The 18,417-nt window shown below is 39.9% G+C and overlaps 1 protein-coding gene across 3 annotated transcripts; it reads left to right on the top strand.

Annotated features, from left to right (window-relative positions):
* Positions 1 to 2,893: 2,893 nt before the first annotated feature.
* On the top strand, positions 2,894 to 18,376 carry zc3h11a (zinc finger CCCH-type containing 11A). 3 transcript variants are annotated; one of them, XM_015342745.2, is made up of 18 exons: positions 2,896 to 3,002; positions 6,189 to 6,251; positions 6,711 to 6,885; positions 8,032 to 8,151; positions 8,323 to 8,446; positions 8,716 to 8,919; positions 9,508 to 9,594; positions 10,105 to 10,185; positions 10,407 to 10,535; positions 11,222 to 11,326; positions 12,278 to 12,382; positions 12,550 to 12,609; positions 13,251 to 13,751; positions 14,032 to 14,099; positions 14,183 to 14,789; positions 14,919 to 15,097; positions 15,242 to 15,516; positions 15,809 to 18,376. In XM_015342745.2, the coding sequence occupies exons 3-18, from the start codon at positions 6,832 to 6,834 to the stop codon at positions 16,023 to 16,025; spliced, it is 2,916 nt and encodes a 971-aa protein (XP_015198231.2). In that variant the 5' UTR covers positions 2,896 to 3,002; positions 6,189 to 6,251; positions 6,711 to 6,831; the 3' UTR covers positions 16,026 to 18,376. The 3 variants fall into 3 exon arrangements, with proteins under 3 accessions (XP_015198230.2, XP_015198231.2, XP_015198233.2); XM_015342747.2 differs by having other exon boundaries at positions 2,917 to 2,949; XM_015342744.2 differs by having other exon boundaries at positions 2,894 to 6,251.
* Positions 18,377 to 18,417: the final 41 nt, after the last annotated feature.

Genomic DNA, 18,417 nt, shown 5'->3' with positions numbered 1-18,417 from the left:
CTTAATGTTTTGAAGTTATTTGCCTGAATCATGTGAATTATCTTTCCAGCTGGTAATGGTCTGTGACAGAGCTTCCTGACCTTCACGTGTAGCGTGACCTACACACATGAAGCCCTAATACAGTGTACCTACACCCTACTCACTCGCTGCAAACTGAATAATATATCTTGAAAAGCGAGAAGCCAAGGCAGAGAGTGGACCCACCCAGGTATAAACCTTCACACACTGACAAGGTCCACAACCTGCTTTTGTCTCACCAGATTCCCCTGTGAACCTAATTTTAAATGACGGAAGAGCAGTGCTGTGTTCTGCTTTAAACTTTTAAACCTTAACTTTTCAAGTAAAAAATAAAACATTCTGTTCTCTTTCAGCCAATGGGAGATCCAGCCTGCTTCTCCCTTCTCCATTGTGGGAAATAATAATCTCTACCCTGGTTTAACTGTAACCCTAAACTAGCCTGACTCCATGACTGGTCAGTTTAGACTCTTAGACCTGCCTTCCGAACCTCTTTGTGATCAAACACACTGCTCTCTTCACCTTCTAGAAACCTGCTGCACTTTTTTGCTGTCTGTACACCCTCAGTGCTAGGGGTTGTGGGTTCAAATCCCAGGGGGTGCACTGCTGCATTCTTGAATAAGACACTTCACTTAGGTGTTTTTATAAAATGCTCAGCTGTATAAATGGATGCAATACCTCCTTCTATATGGTGTTTTATTATGGTCTGCGCTGTTCATTTCTTTACTTGTTAATGTTAACTCATAACCGTTGTGCCTATGGTCTTGTAGAGCAAAGCCTACTCTGCTCGTAGGCCATTGACTGCCACTGATCAGACCACTAGCTTATATCAGTTTTGAACAGTTTTTATTTATCAAAACACAACAAAGTCACAAACAAAAGATTGCAAACTGTACTTCCTGCAAGAAAAAGAATGATACTTTGTTAGGTCTTTAAAACAAGGTCACAACATAACAATTCTAATGCAGTTTGTTGTTAATATTATTACAAATGGAGGGTTATGCAAATGGTGAAAATCAGTATTTGACCAAGCAGTTCAGCCAATAAGTAAAATAATTATTCATAACCCCCAACTTGCAAGTGATTTCTCTAAGAAAATAGGTCAGAAAACCGAGTGGCCCACAGCTCACTTCTGTTGGAATCTCAAGGGTCACTTTTTGCATCAGATTTTGAAAATCTTCTGCTTGTGGCCTCTACTTGCTAGCTCTGCTGCTCTATCTGAGCACTAACGGTCAATTGCAGAACAACACCTATTGCATGTTGCTTTTTACTTGTAGCCTATGAGATGTCAGCTTTGGCCAAGGTTACATACACCTGTGCTACAACTGATTCTTACTGTAAATTCATCTGGACTTTTGTTGCCTACTGTGATTGGCTCAGTCACGCAAATGACTTGCAGTGTATGCTATCTTGTTTGAAAGCAGGTAATAATTTCAAATGGTTCTAAAAGTAATAACTGACCAGAGGCTAACTGTAAGTTATTCCTGCCATGTCAAAAAAAGAAAGATTGATGCAGAGGGTCAAAAATTCAACGACAAATGGTCAGAAGAGTACTTTTATGTCCCTTGGAAAGAAAAGGTAATGTCTTATCTGTCAGGAATAAATACAATGCGACCTGCACTTAAATCTGTCTCTCTGAACCCCGGATGTCACAGAAAAATGGGAGTCTATATCCCTAAAAATGCACCCTAAGCGGGAAAGACATTTCTAAGAGAGGTATCTTTTACCTAGGAAACCCAAGATCCGTAAAAAGATTAATTGCACGCTTTCTCTAGCAAAGTTCAAATACTTAGCTCCAGTCAGGTTTGGTTTGGATGATCATGACGTAGGAGCTCTCAGCTGCCGCAAGCTTAAGGTCCTGACTCTTCCAGACTACTGTCTCTCCTCTCCTTGTTTCTTCTCTTTCTCTGTCCTTATATTGATCTTATATTGTGTGTTTCTGTACCGTTCCTTGACCATCATTAACCCACAACCCACTAGGTATACCAAGGTAAACTTTACAATTGTTTGCTCAAGGGACCACCACCAAAAGCAAAAAGTAATTTAATGTTTAAAATATTACATAAGAATATAAGGAAGGCTACAAATCAGAGAAAGTCATTCAGTCCTCCTTTCATGCTTTGTTTTAGTAGTTCAGTGATCAGATGATCTCATCCTGCTGTTCCTTGAAAGAAGCTAAGGTATCAGCTTTGATAGCATGGCAAGGTATCTTGTTCCAAACTCCCACAAATTTACCCAGATATTCTCCATAATCGTTAAAGCTTTCAAAGACTTCACTATTTAAGGTCTTAAACACAAATATAAACTATGAACTGTATTGGACCATTTCATTTTTATCCATCTTTCTCTGACTGTAGCAAATAAACCATGTTTAAAGAAAAATCCCACAGGGTAATACACAAATAGTATATGCAAAGTTTATACTTTTTCTATATCAGCTTCTAATATTGCAGGTCTTTAAAAGAGATTTAAAATAACATTGTTAAAACAGTTTTGTATCACATTTTACAACAGCCAGTTCCACTCAGTAAAATACATAATCAATTATACATAAAAATACATCAATTTCCCTACGGGATTAATAAAGTATTATCTCTCAGTCAAGCAAAAACAAAAACCCCGATTTAAGCTAGAAAGAGCTATCCCATTAAACAGAAGATAATAAGATGTTATTTCTTAAAAGGGAGTTTTTTTAAACTGGCTTTCCGGAGACCGACCGCCAATATCAGTCATAAGTAGAAGGGACGGGTAATTATATTGTACTTATTCGCAGTTCAAGAAAAAGGAGAACAAGGAACGCTTTTCATACTCCATCTTTACAAAAGCCATGTAACTATTGGACGCCATTTTTCTTACTGGCACCAGCGGCGCAGGCGCCATCTTTGTTCTAAAGGCACAGAGAGACGAGGAAGAGCCGACGGAGAGAGAAGAGTGGTGTGTTCTCTTGGGGGGCACGAGTATATAATATTTGTTTTTAAATATTCCGGGTAACTACATCGTTATTTAACTAAACTATGGCGTATGGTTTTGGTATTTTGTTTGTTGTTGGAGACTGTAAGGCAACGTGAAGATGTTTGTTTAGTTTGCTTTGCGGGCCCGGAAGGCCTTTTTTTGTTGTGAGTGAGGTTCAATTACCTTAAGACCTAAAAAATTACAGTATGACAGTTCATATTTGTGCTCGTCAGCGCTGTTATGTGGAATAGGAGAGTTTTCTGGTTACGGTGTGTAAAAAGACGCTTAGTTACTTTATAAAAGACGTTTAGTGATCAGGATGTGTCCGGGTAAACAAAACAACAGGCTAAATTAATTGTTAACGTATGTTTACAGGGGGAATATAAATTATTAATTGTAACAAGGTATTTAAATGCACCTTGCAGTATAGTGGATAAAAGACACCCATTGTCTTTAAACCCCGGTAAATCTTGCTCCTTAAAAGAATGGGCTCTAATGGCTCCGTCTGGCGAGGTCTCACTCCATTATACAGTGCCTTACAGTAAGAGGGTTTTCATCATGGACGCTCAGACACGGTATCAGTAGCTACAAAATACATTAATTTACAATATTCTAACTTAATTGTTTGGGAAATCATTTTATATACATATAGTTAAGGCTTAAATGGGAAATGTTTTTAATGTAGTTAAGGCTTAAATGTTTTATCATATTCCCCATTTCAATCTCCATATTCATAATATTAGTCCTGTTATCATCGAAGAGGTCTCTCACGACTTGTACTTTTCACACAGACTTCATATGTTAAGGCATGTCTAGCGTTTTCTTTTGTTCTGTTACTATATTACTTGTCACTATTCTACAGTCAGGTTATAGCAATATGGAAAATGCACAGAATGACCTTAGAAATTCAATTTGCAGTTTGTTGCATCATCAAAGGATTATACAACATGAAGCGCTAACTGATTGGCCTGGTTGAATATTATGTGAGTGGCTGTGAAGAACCATTTTTGTGAATATCTTTGTTTCTAAAAAACTGCACAAAATGATATGTGTAGTTTCTAGAAATGGCTAAAGCTCACATCTCTGAAGTGTGAAGTGAAGGTGCCTGTGGGAGGTGCGTGTTCGTGCATCTGCATGTGCAGAGTTGACCTGTGCACCACATACAAGGCTGCTGGTATCCAAATCAAGGCAACTGTAACACAAGTCACCCTCACTGGGCCGAATAACTGCAGCTTGCAAGTCAACATGGACAAATTGGGAAGCGGTATTGTTGTTCCCACCATGGGAAACTGGAAACAGTTTTCCCAGTTCTGTCTCAGTTGCTGGCCGGGTGTGCACAGTAGAACCTGAGAATGTTTCCCAGAGGATCAGCACCACTTTGGTCTCAGTCGCATGTTGGCGTGAGGGCTCCTTTTATTGGCAGGTTTTGGAGTTGCCTTGATGTCGCCATATCAGCCTCACAGCACCAAGACACCAAGAGAATTAGTGTCGTGTACCAACCTGGATGTCGCACAGGCAGGCACCTGTGGGAATACACTGGTTAACGTTAACCAGCACCAAAGAACGTGGCTGATCTGTCAGTTTCTTTACAGATTGAAAATAGGAAAACCCCAGTATTTTTTGCAGCCTTTGCAGTGCCATTAGCATACTTGTGTTTGAGTAGACATGGGGTCACCAGACCTAAACCGCACGTTATTACCCATATCATACGGTCACTTCAGAAACCTTTTTTGACCTAGAGTTGTTTGCAAAAGCTTAATAAACCAGATGTTATCCTTTCTCGTCTTCACCTAGAATCTGGTTTTGTACTTTCAAAATGTCCCTGCAACCCAAAGTGTTGCAGTAGGTTATTGTTCCTCCTTATGTTTATGTGACTAAACGCTGTATCAAAATCAAGCCAAATGAGGGCAGTATTGTACCAAACTGAATGTACCTTATAAGATGTATAGTAGCTCAGTTAGACCTTTTAATCCTCACAGGTTAGTATTCTAAAATGTCTGTGTTACATAAAGCCTGCAGCTGGAGCTGGCCCTGAACATTTTTAGAATACCAAAAATGTCAGTCTCTTCTCATAAAAAAATTTAACCTTGCACTTTAATCAGCCTCAATTCAGGTTTTTTTTTTTAATATCGTCCCTTGCATTTATGATTAACTTGTATTAAGCAGTAAAATAACTAGAAAGAAAATGAATGCTGTTCAGTTTTCTTCAGCTTCTTGAACCAGGTTTAAAACAGTACTTGTGCGGTTCATAATTTTACCATTTAAACAATTTGTGTACAGTGTTGTTGTATTTATGAAGTATATTTTTGACAGTATTATAAGAAAAGTATAGAGCATTTTAAGATTATATCAAGGTGTATTTTTTAATTAGTCAGAGATTCAAAAAATACCGTATAACCATATTTCCTTATGGCTTTTTTTACAGCAGGAGTTTATCTATCCAATCTCATTGTTTGTTATTCAGACAATATGACACATGCGTGGTTTAAGTAATTTTCATTGTAACACTATCAATACTTGATAGCTGCTGTAAGTAAATATGGTTAAATTGGAATTTTTAAGAAAGCCATGTTGACAAGCTGGGAGAAGTACTAAAAAGGTTATTGGATTAAAAGCTATAGCAAGGTCATCGTTTTTCAAAAGCATGGATAATTCCCCCATTTCCCATGGGGGAAGGGAACAGTCCTTCCGTATAGTCTTACATCACAGTTCCTCACCTAAATTTTCAAAGAGGGGGAGTTTGTCTTCTTTCTTTCTTGATTTAGGTAAAGAAGCAACTAATTCACCAAGCCGGAAGATTTCTGGATCGGAAATATGTTTTTTTTTTAAAATCAAATTTCATTATGCAGAAGACGGCTGATTTCTTTGGCTTTTTTGGCTGCTGTGAAACCATGGCAGTTTCCCTACCCCGTTTCTCTATCCTTCACTGGACACTGTAGTGGAAGATTTTTTTTTCTGGCCTCTCCTCCCCACCCCTCCCCCCTCTCGGTACTGAATTGTTTTCCTGGCCGTCTTCTGGGATCCCACTCGAGAGGAAATTTCTATTTCAGCCTGTACCCTACAACCCACCTCGCCCCCCTACACACAAAAATAAAAAAGGACTTGCCCCATCCATCTCTAGTGATGTGCAGTCTGATGTGAAGCTGTGTATCGGAGAGGGGAAGTAAAGCAAGTGTCTCTGGCCCTGTTCGTTGTAACTCATGGAGTGAGTGTTCCTTCAGGACCTGCAGGACACATCGAGTGGAAGTGGGTGAAGAAAGGAAGGACCCACTCAGCCACACCAGGTAAAAAAGGGGTGTGTCTCATCTTTCTCTGGTTAGGTGTGGGGATCTCTCATTAATTAATGTTAATGAATATATGACACCCTTGATTGTATGTATGCGAGGTGAATCTAACAGCCCTAGATTCATCTTTTCTTGTGTATATTGAAAGCATTCCCCTTTTCCAATTTCATGTTTTACCTTTATATCCTGCCTTAAACCATTGGGCAGTGCCTATTGAAGGTTTAAAAAAAACTCTTTTGGCTTTGCCAGATTCTCCATTGAAGGTCAGTGCACTCCACCTTAGGCTGTTTGCAAAAACAGAGCTGAAAAATTTAATTGTTGGCTGTGCTTTTAAAAACTGTGGTCTAACCTGAACTGATAGAAGCATTATTATTTGTTTTTGTGTGATTGTGGTGACAGTGCTAACAGCAGACTATCTGAATAATATACTTCAGAACATTTATCTTTACTCATGAGCAGAGGAGATTCCTGCGGGCCTTGTTCTTGAAGAGACGCGACCCAAGAGAAGATCACCGTCGTTAGAAAAATAACTCAGACCAGCAGGGAAGAAGCCACAGTTATATTTCGTATCTGCTTGAGCATGTCTAACCAAGGAGATGACTGCTATTTCTACTACTATTCCACCTGCGTGAAGGTAAGATGAGTGGGGTACTTGCCATAGTGATAATGCGAAAAGCTACTCTGATGCTTTCTGTAAATTTGAAAAATAGTTTTGATTGTCCAGGCCTGGGATGTATTGATTTTGGAAATTTTATTTTCATATATTATCATTTTAAGTAGATTATAAGTCTTCTGCTCTTGTGCAAGTTTGTAAGTGCATGTAAACGTTCATTTGGTCCCTGTAGGACTGTTGGTCTCCCTGGGTTACAGAGAGGTCTTTGTTTTAATTGCTGGCCCTTTGAGCACCTGATGCATTTTGTACTGCCTTAGGTGCTACTTTATATGGCCAGATAGAAAACAGTGGAAAATACATTCCTTACAGTGTCCTTTATGGTGCACAAACCTTTATCATGCTTTCTTATCACTCAGGCCTACATTAGGTGATTTTGGTGATGTAATAAAGAGAACTGTCATTGGGTGTTGTTCTCTAGGGTCAGAACCAATGTGAAAGCATTAAATCCTGGAATGATTGACAAGAGTTTAGCTGGGCTAGCTACATTTTATATTCCAGAATTCATCATGATTCATTAGCTTGGTGGGGCTTATATTTTCAAATACAGATGTCTATAATTGTGACATTATTCAGTTAAGAATAAATAAATATTTATCATTTCCATTTCAAGAGAAAAGCAGTAAATCAATGATGTACTACAATGGTGGCCCACACTGTTTTAAAATGATAGAAGGTCATAGTTTTTAACAAAGGCTGAAACTTACAATCAGGCTGAGGTTCTCAAGTAAAATTTTATTAAAATGGGAGGGTGGACCAGCGAATGGGTATAATTGAATGGGTAGTGTTTGCTACCCTTTTCAAAGACTTTTAAAATTCAGATTTAGTGGTTAAATGTAGTTAAGCTTTATGTGCACTTAATACAAAAATGTGACTCATCTATTTCGGCCTGTAATGGCATGTTCCCATTGCAAAAAAAACCTCCAGTTCCTACACATTTTAGATCAATCCTTGGTCACAGCTTTGAAATTTCCACAAATATAGCCATTTATTGAAATAAAAACAGGAAGTTTCTGCATAGCATTTGTTTTGTTTGGATGAAGTGTGTGTCTGGAAGGCATTTTAAAAGTGGTGCGACTCAAACCACTGTCATAATGGCGCTCCTTGCAGGGTGACAGCTGTTCCTTCCGACACTGCGAAGCTGCCATGGGCAGCGAGGTTGTTTGCACCCTCTGGCAGGAGAGCCGCTGCTTTCGCAAGATCTGCAAGTTCCGCCACACGGAGATTGAGGTGAGTCCCCCTCTGCTCCCTGTCTCCAGATTTCACATTCCCGTCGATGTGCTGCTGCCTTCAACTTCCTGTGGATTAATGCTCCTGCATAGCATATATAATCTGGACTTTTTTTTAACAGAAAAGGGAAGCATTTTTTGAATATGTTTTTGCATTTTTTTCACCCTACAGAAAAAACGAAGTGAGATTCCCTGTTACTGGGAGAACCAGTCTGCTGGTTGTCAGAAAGCGAACTGTGCCTTTCACCACGACAAGCCCCGGGTCATTGACGGAATATTCCTTCCTCCAAGTAAAGGTGAACTGCGGCTTTTTTATGAACAGCATAGTGTTTGCTTATTCGGGCACTGTTTTCTTTTCCAGCACGTTTGATGTTGAGGACATCTGAAGCTTTCATCCTGCGTGCCCAAATGACTAGGCAGTAAAGATGATTTCCTTTTCATAGATTTTTTTTTTTATTATTGTGGCTAAACTGCCATCACAGTTTTTTTGAAGACCCATCACAGGTATTGGAGGTGAGTGATTGGATTTTTTTCATTTCTTGTATTTTTTCTTGTGATGGTGCAGGTCCTGTCTTGAGGAAGGAGGAAGCTGGAGAGGAGGCCTCTGGGGCTGCTGTCCCCCCTACCCCAGCCCCATCTGCGCTCCCGAACCCAGCCAACCCCCAGCTCCGAGGAGTCATCAAGGCGGATAATTCAGAGAATGTCCCAAGCCCCACTCACCCACCAGTGGTCATCAACCCAGCTGATGACGAAGACGAGGATGACGAAGGTAACATTGGGGATACACTGTGCACCGTGTGAGAGTGCACAGATCAGACAGCTGCATAGGATGGTTCATGTCTCTTTTTCCTCGTATTTTATCCTTTGAGAAATTGCTAGACCGAATGCTTGAATCAGTAAGCAGTTAAATACACAAAAGAGCAAGATAAGGCAAACAGCCTCCTGTCAATTATAACCTTTATGTTTGTAATGTGCACGTTGTACATCTAATTTGCAAACATTTCATTTTGTAGTTTTAAAGTGGTTTTGATTTCCTGGAGTATTTTTTAAGTTGTGGGTTGTGATTAAGCTTGTTTGGGTTCAGAACAAGCTGAATAGCCACTTTGTCATAGCAAAAACGTAGACCTGACATCTTTTAAGAAATGGCTGGGTAAGATCCTAGGACGAATAAGTTGTTAACAATTAAGCAGGCTAGATGGGCTGAATGACCTCTTATCATTTTTAATCTCGCTTATGTCGTTAGAGGCAGATATTGATACTCGGCAGTGAATGTTAGACATCAACATGTCTTTGTATGGAATGTTTCAAGGATAGTTCTTTACGTTTTGACATTTTGTGCTCCTCTGTTACCGTACAGATCAAATCTCGGAGGAAGGTGAAGAGCTTAAAGCTGGATCAGATTCGTCGAAGTTGACATCACCAAGGAAACTGGTCTCCAGCAAAGGCATGAGAATGTTCTGGTTTGCAAACTACCATTGCATGCTACCTTTCTTGACCTTCTGCACTGTTATAAAAAGTATTTCCCTGCATCAATTTACATTTTTAAACAACTTAATTAAATGTTTTGTTTAGCAGCCTAAAAAAGGGTTTGTAATAAAAATGTGAACCAAAGAAAGGAGTCATAACATTTAGAAGACACAGTTGCTTTTTGGTCCAGTGTAAGTAAATTAAATGAACTGCATTAAACAAAAATGACTGGGTACACTGGGTGTTTTCATAGTTACTTAACACTACTATGAATTTAATGTTGGAATTAGATTGGTGCTAATCAGCATCCATAAACTCATAGTTATGTGTTTAAACATTTGTTAACAAATTGTGTAATTACTTTTTTTTAATTCAGACTCCCAATTAGGACTGATCATAGACTACCTAATGTTATTTAATGCAAACAAGTCTTGCAGATCTTGGTGTGTTAAACCATCCAGTTAAGTCTTTTTTTTTTGCTTTTCAGATGATTCATTGAACTTTGGCATTAAAACACTTGAAGAAATACGGTTGAGGAAAGCACTCAAGGCAAATTTAAAGAAAGCTGGTAATTATATTTTGAAATGCTCTGTGTTGTCTTTCACATTTTACTTGCATTAAATTTAATTTCTTTCTGTATGATTGATCTGTTTTCTTCTTTGCATTTGCAAATGTGAATTTATTTTATTTGAAAACTAGTTCACTTCCAAAGAACCACGCATGTAGAAAATTCCAGAGAAATGAATTGATCTAGTTAGATTTGGACTGATCTTTACCCAAATCACGCAGGTTTTACCTCAGAGAGTCTTCCCCAGTCAGCTACAGTTCTTTCCCAAACTGCCCAGCAGAAGAATGGAAACGGTCTGGAAAAGGAGAATGTGAGGACTGTGCTGAGACTATTTCCATCCACTGAGGAAGGTAAATTTATAATCAGCATTTTTATTTGTGTTTGTGGTGTTTCTAAGCATTGGTGCATCACTGATCCTTGACCACTGAGGTCTGAAAGATGAAGGTAAAATGGTACTACTATAATGCACTGTTTAGTATTATAAAAAAATAATTGTGAAATTCATAAATTAGTTTGACTAGGCTACTAAAAGCTGCATTAAGGCCCAAGGACTGGAGCTATAAATGTTTTTACAAAAGTCTTATCAAGAGTCATATTTGGCATCTATCCTCGGTTACGTTAGCATTTATTTCTCTACATCTGAAGATGATAATGTGATTCTCACTGCAGACTGATGCTTATCTTATCTGGAAGAAACTACACCATCTTGGGCTGCAGTGGTGACTCTTGTGTAGATAAAGAAACGTATATTTAAACATCAGTAGCTGAGTTGAATTCACTATAATTTTGCTTGACATTTGTATCTTTGGAACATGTAGAGATTAAATAGCTGATAGTGGTTAACCTTCGTGTAGTTGTAACACAATATGCCACTTTACTTCCCTTGATTAAAGCAACAGAATTACAACTATTTACTGTAATGTTTCTGTGCTTTTTTTCCAGTGGGTGTTTGTCATACACGTCTGGAATGAAACTAATTTTGGTACTGCATTGAAGGTCCAGCTCTTGATTTACTGTATTTTTCTTCCTGTGACAGGTGTCCCAGTCAAGGGTGACGTGCCTGTTAAGCGTAACATTGCTGAGAGGCTTGGGAAGCGAAAGGCTGCCCTGATGGGAGACGTGACCGTCCTTGTGAATAAAGGTACAGTGTGGCAGTTCACACCTTACTGGTTCAATGTGCACAGAGCAGGGAGACCAATATCAAACCATACTTACTGGCTCATTGTGCACAGCGTAGGAAGACTGTAGGAGGAGGTACTGTGATTTATTGTGTTTAATGGTACCCTAATCACTGTAATCTTTAAGCTTAAGTGTTGATAGCTGAGTTTTAAAAACCTGTTCAGGTTCACCTTGTGAGGTTGAACTCAAATCAAAGACAGCCACTGAAGGCATGGGAGAACAAAGGGCCATGCATTGTGTGCTCAATAATATATAAGAGCCTGATAAGACCATTTTCTAGATCACAGGTAACCAGTCAACAATGACAACTTTTGTGACCTCAGTGTCTTGCCTAGGAAATGGCATTCTACTTTTAGGGGAAATGTGTTACTAGATAGTATCACTATAATCTGTTCACATAATGCTGTTTTAGCCTTATGGTGTATCCATTCTTTAGTTTTTTGGTCAGTAGAAATCTTCCAGTCACAGGGCATCATCCTGGCTGCAGAAATCATGCCCTACATGGTCTGTCTGAACTGTTCATTTCAGCCTGGGCAAATATACAGATTTTGCATTTCTGTATTAAATGTGGGGGTCAAGCCTGTGAAACCTTGTGTACAGGGTTTGCATGTTCTCTCCATGACAATGTGGAATTGTTCTGTATACTCCAGTGTCTTCCTGCATTCTAGACAGATACCGATTTCCTTAACCTTTCTAAATAGTCCTCTCGTGTGTGTGCCCAGCCATAGGCTGGTGACAAAAACGGACAGATGTTAAATAGGTAAATTCTCAGAAGAAAAGACTTAAGCAATTCATTTTGAAGTGCATGAAATATACATCTAAAGTTAAAATTTTAACCTTACTTCTTGTTTAAAATGTACAGTAGTGGAGGTGTTCAGACAAAAGCTTATGTTTTGATGTTTTTTCTCTGTAGAACTGGCTGTTCTAAGTGACCTGCCCCTGAAACGCAGTCTGGCTGACCGCCTAGGCAGGAAAGTGAACTGTACGGATGACAGTGCTGATATTGTTCCACCAAAGGGTAAGGAGTTATTATTGCACTATTTCTGCTTTGTCTTTGTTTTGATTTCAAATTCCTATTGGAACTGGGACTGTTTTTTTAATTCCTATTTTGGAATTTAATTTGGAATGAGATCGTTGCTTTACTTAATTTTTAAAATCTGCTTTTCTTCTAATTCATTTTTTTAGTTCCAAAACCAGTACGAGAGAGACTTGGTTTACCTGTTGAACATGCTTCTTCTGAAATGGGTAAGCTGGAAAGAACTTTCGCAAGTATGAAAAAACCGAGATATAAAATTGTTAGGTACCCCAAAATAAAAGCATATATAGTTACAGAAAATTACTTTTGTTTTACCACTGTGTACACAATCGGGCTTTCATGATATAGAGAGGCCTTTCAAAGCCTGTCAGTAAATTATTGATATTATCAGGCCAATGAGAATTGTTTTATTCGTAGAATGTATAATGGTGTATATGAAAACAGTTTTACACCACAACCACTAATACAGCATTTGTAGGCCATGTTGTCCCAAGTATCCCACTTTCTGCAGGGATTTTATAGTGTGTGTGTAAACCCAGTGCCTGATTGGACAAGAGTCAGTCCTCAAAGCACTAGCAGGCTCGTTTGAAGGTGAAGGATTACACTGTACTGATGATGTGTGGCACATTGGCAGTGTGCCTTGATACAAGTGTTTTGAAAGTGGTACTATACAATGAACTGTCTAAACAACAAGTAGGATACTATATTTTAATTTCCCTGCAGTCCTTCGTGACTATTGAGAAGTGCTGTTATTTTTTATGTTTTTCTCATGTTTATTATTTGGCCAAAATTAGCATTCTATAATACTAACATAAATAATGAACTCATCTTAAATTCTTGGCCATGCCAGATTGCGGTGGTCAGGGCATGTCAACAGGTGAGATCCGCATTAAGACTCTGGAGGAGATCAGACAGGAGAAAGCAGCCAAGGCACAGATGGGAGGAGAGAAGACCCAACCTGAGCAAGCCCCGGCCAAGGTATCCATCCCCAATAAAAAGACTATCAAGGCCCCAGCCAACGCTTATATCAAAACCTTCTCGGAAATCCTGCATGCCAAGAACCAAAAGCAGACAGAAGAGCAGAGCAAGGCAGTCAAGGACAACTCATCTGATCCTCTTTCAACCCCTATGGAGAAGGAAGCAGCCCCAGAAGTACAAGCTCCGGGGAAAGGGGCTCCCGCACAAGGAGAAGTGAGGGTTAAAACCTTGGAAGAGATCCGCAGAGAAAAGGCAGCTCGGATGCAGAGTAAATTGGAGAACGCTGGAAATCAAGAGAAGAGTGTGACTACTAGTAAAGATGGAGCACCCGAGCCAACAAGGAGGAGAATACTGCGCATTAACAAATCTGCAGGTAATGACTTTTTAAGTTTTTTATCCTAATTAAAATCCAGTGTGGTTTTCAGTCATCTTTGTAGCTCAAGAAAAGTCAGGTAAGCAGCAATTTGTCTCTGTGTTCACAGATTCAGAGCCGCCACAAGCAAAACTTGGTTGCATTTATGTTGAAATAATCCATATCTCTTTCAAACATTATAAAAAAGAAAATTCAAAGGTTTGAAAAGCTGTGAAAGTTTTTTCCAAAAGACATTTGCCTTTAAGTTCGCTCATTCCAGTGTGTTCTCACCATTTCTCAGGAGCAGCCTGTAAAGAGGAGAAGAAAACTGCAGAACTGACAGAAAAAAATAAAAATCCCCCTGTGCAGGTAGGAAAGAGTTGAGCTCTGCTATTTGTTTTGTCTCTTCTTTGGCAAGACATTAAACCCATTTTTGCATCCCCCTCTCTCAGACAGGGATGACAAATGGTAAGGGCGATCAGCCAGTGGAGAAGGTGCAGGTGAAGAGCTTTGAAGAGATCATGCGAGAGAAGAGACTTCGCAGACAGCAGGTAGAGTCAGCGGCCTGCCCTCCACAACCTATGGAGGCTTCTCCTTCGTCTGTGAAACCAGAAGAGGCCCTGCAAGCACAAGCTCCACAGACCGAGCGATCGCCCATTTCAGTCAGGCAGAGAGCAAGTAAAGCATGTGCCCCCCAGCATGTGCCAACCTCCGTCCAACAGAAAACCTCACCACCAGGCCCTTCCAAACCACGCATAACCCTCAGAAAAAAAGAGACTGTGCCTGTCCCAAAAAAGGAGCAAGGACCTGTGGCGGTTGAGAAGAAAGACTCTCATTCTCCCGAGGATTCAGCTACTACTTCAAAACAGACACCCATCTCGCCTGTTATGGATGGCCAGGGAGGCTCTTCTGCAGCCCAGGTCCCAGAGGCCGGAACACTTTCCTCAGCTGAAAGCCCTGGAATCTCTTCCCCATTAACCCCTAATCCAGAGCCTCAGGCTGAGAAGTCAGAAGAAGCTGCAGCTAAAAGATCCACCACACATCCACCGCAACCAAAAGGTAGTACTGATTTGGTGCCGTGTTGACATTGTACAGAGTTGCACGTTATCAGTTTTTTGATAATTTTGGTGTTTAACAACTAATTCCAAAAACTTTGTCTCATCCTTCTCTTTCTTATAAACATTTCAGTGAGGCCCAAGTTGAATGTGAAGCCGTCAGTGGTAAAACCAGCTACCCCAGTTAGACTTGGCCAAAAGCGCAAAGTGCCCGAGAGCCACCGCTCTGCAGTTGCGGCTGTCAAGCCTCTGAATAGCGCCCCCGCAGCATCGGAGGAGCAAGAGCAGGATCTGCTATGCAGGTGGCCTGAGGTGAGAGCAAGCAACTACTTCACTCTTTTTTTCGTAGTTTGGGCGAAAACAGGAAAGGATTAATTACTAAATATTTTTAATTAAATATTCTTGAGTCAAACTGCAATTTGAAAGTTCTCATTTTCACAGTAATTTTGTTTTCAGACTCCAGCACTCACAGATACAGAGGCTGACATGACATCATCGCTCCAGAGCCCACAGATCGCAGAACCTGCAAAGAAAGCCAGGACCCCCGTCCCAGAGTCCCCGCGGCAGGACCCCAGCACCATCCCCCAAGAGGAGCCCGACAAATTGTCTGTCACCCAGTCTCCTGCTACCCCACAGGCAGAGCCTCAGAGACCACCTGCCCCAGAGTGTGAGCTGCCTGTGCCCAAGCCTAGTGCCATCCCAGCCAGAGATACTCTGTCAGTTCCACAGAGGTAAAACTGCATCCCTGATCACAAGCCTTTCATTTTAACACTGCTTAATCTTGGGACAGTTCAAAATCCCTCTCTGTGTTAAATTTAGTTATATTTAAAAGCACTAATTTTAAATTTTTAAAATGACTTATTTTTTTCCCAGTGCTGAAGTGGACACTCCCTGTTACGGTTTTCTTTCTTGAGAGCATTACTGTCCCTTCCATCAGGCTTTTAAAAAAATAATGTCCTTCTTTGCTCTAGGTCACATGTTCTTTCTTACTTTAACTTTTCCTTTCTGTGTGCCCACCCCCAGCTCTGCTGCAGTGACGAGCCCGCCAGTGCGTGCCACCCCCCTTGCGAAGACACGCCGGCTGAGCTCGGCGTCCTCACGGGTCCCAGGAACGGAAGTCGATGACTTTGAGGAACTGATCAAGGAGTTTGACGACGGCCTGGACAACGAGATCGAGCTGGACCCTGCTAAGGATGACGAGGATCTGCTGCTGGAACTATCTGAGATGATTGGCAGCTAGGGGCAGGGCAGAGGGTCCTTTTCAGTTTCTCTTTGGACAGCTTAACAGTTGCTACCTTCACTTAGATGAAAAGGGCACTTTTTTAAACAAATTGGCTGGCTTGTGGGTTTTTATTCCCCCTCCCCTGTATTTTACCTTAAAAACTGACTTTTTAATGAAGTTTGGAATGGTTTACCCAACATCCATTGGCGGCCCAATGTTAACATTTTAATGCTAGAACTTCAAATGCAGTACCTCCAGTGTGTCTCCTCAATGGTTTTTACGCAATCAGGAGGTATGGTGGTTTGCACTGCATAACGTGAAGTTCAGGGTGCTTTTTTGCTTTTTAAAAAAAGGTATTGTAAAAAGCAGGGAGATCTTTCTGTTTTTTATTATTTCTTAAGCTCCCTTCTTTTGTCTGTATAGTAGTTGCTACACATTTAACATTTAAATGTCAAGAATTACACACAGTGTTCCCAGAGGGAATTTTTATTGGCTGTATTTGCATTTTTTGTTTACTGGTTCTATGTTAATCTTTCACTGATGGAAAAATGTATAGCATAAAGAAATGTGAGAATCGTGTTGAAATACTGCTTCAAAGAAAACACCATTCATATTCTGTTCATTCTTCAGGTATAGAATGGAAAAGCCTGCTTTAGGAATTGTGACTACTGCCATACAAAGCAGTCTTACACTTACTGTTAGATTCACTATCTTTTTTGTTTAATGCTAATATTGAACATCTTTCAGTGCTACTCATAATCTGACCCACAGCTTGACCGAAACATGTGTTGATGTATATTTGTCTGAATTGTATGCTTGCCATGGGTGTCAAGTGCAGAATAGTTATTTTCACCTTCACCTATTATTCTATATAGGCTAAGAAGACTTTGAGCTTGGAAATAACTGAGATTGTGGAATGGAATAAAACAAGCTAACAACACTTAATTTTAGGATTTACTGATTAGCATTCACATTTTTTGCACCCAGCCCTGCTGTCCTCTTGAAGATATTGCTCAACATGGCTTCATATCAAGGTTTGCAGAGCTATTTCCCCAAAAAATGGAGTGACTGACCTGTAACTGCTTAATTGCCTGTTATTGCACACACATCAGTGTGTGATTTGTACTCCATTATATTGTCCTGGAAGACCTCCAAAAAATGTTTATTTGTAAATCTTACTGACTGTACTGTGAACACAATGGTCTTTTACATGTGGGGTAGGATGAAATTTGAAAAAAAAACAGATAGACCTAGTTCAGCCAGGTAAAGGGCTTGTTCTGTTACAATATGTATATCCCTTTAAGTGGAGTCTGTATTAATTACGAAATGAGCACTACTTGAGTGGAATTTATCAGTTTAGAGGGAGGGTACATATCCGCGTTTGGTGGAGTTTGCCATTAAATCTGCTTGGAACTGTCAGCTTGTGCTGATAGGCAAAACTGAGCTAAACTTCTGACAATGGTTATTTTATGTACACGTAAAGTAAGGAAATAACTCAAGAGTGTCAGCCAACAAAGTCAGTGCAGTTTGTGGATTGGATTTCAGTTCTCTGTTACATAGTGCACACCAGCTCTAGTGCAAAAGCCCTTTTCACACATCACCAGTGCAGCCAGTGTGCGGTCTCTTCCATTCTTTGGAAATACTGTCTGCAGCCTGTTGCATAAGGCATACATCTTCACTTCAAAAAACAATTATAGGATTTGTAGATGATTCATTACATTGGAAGCACTAGAGGATGGAGGGGTTTTGTAACTTTAGCAAACAGGAGATACAAACTAAAAACACAAAAGGCAAACCCAGTTGCTTTAATGTAATTGTGTACTATAATTTACATCATTTAAAGAGTGTCTTAATCTAAAATGTGGTGCTGAAATTCCACTGGGGACCATGTTTTAATTTTTCAAGAGTGTCGTATCATGTTTTATCTCAACATAGTGCTGTGTTCTCCCCCCTGAAAAACTAGTAGTTTATTTTACAATCTTGAAGCTTCTCAGGGATGACTGTCTTTTGTGGAGGGAATATTGTTTCTCATTTTTCTTCTGCACTGTTCTGTATGAATGAAAGTATATGTACTCTAGTTAAAACATTTCAGTCGGGTGTGTGTCACCAGGCTGCGGATGTTTTCAGAAAGTGAAATAGGTTGTGTTCATGTGAGGGAAATACGTTTATATTTTATTTTTCTCACCATTGACCACAAATCTTAAAAGTGGCTATATTGCTACATTTGAGATGTATGGTCTGTTAAGGGGGCTGGACTGGGTTCCTTGTCCTATTTTCTGTGTCAGTTAAATTTCTGTTCTAATTAAATGCCTGTATACCATTTCCAAAATTCACTTATTTGTAAATAAAAAATGCCTTTTTCAAAACCATAGGTTTGTTTGCATTTTCAGTGGCACTCCCATTTATTGCA

Source organism: Lepisosteus oculatus, chromosome 5, assembly GCF_040954835.1.
Source record: "Lepisosteus oculatus isolate fLepOcu1 chromosome 5, fLepOcu1.hap2, whole genome shotgun sequence".
NCBI classification, from domain to species: domain Eukaryota; kingdom Metazoa; phylum Chordata; class Actinopteri; order Semionotiformes; family Lepisosteidae; genus Lepisosteus; species Lepisosteus oculatus.
Note: the sequence above shows the minus strand (reverse complement) of the source record. Positions and strands in the feature narration are given on the sequence as shown.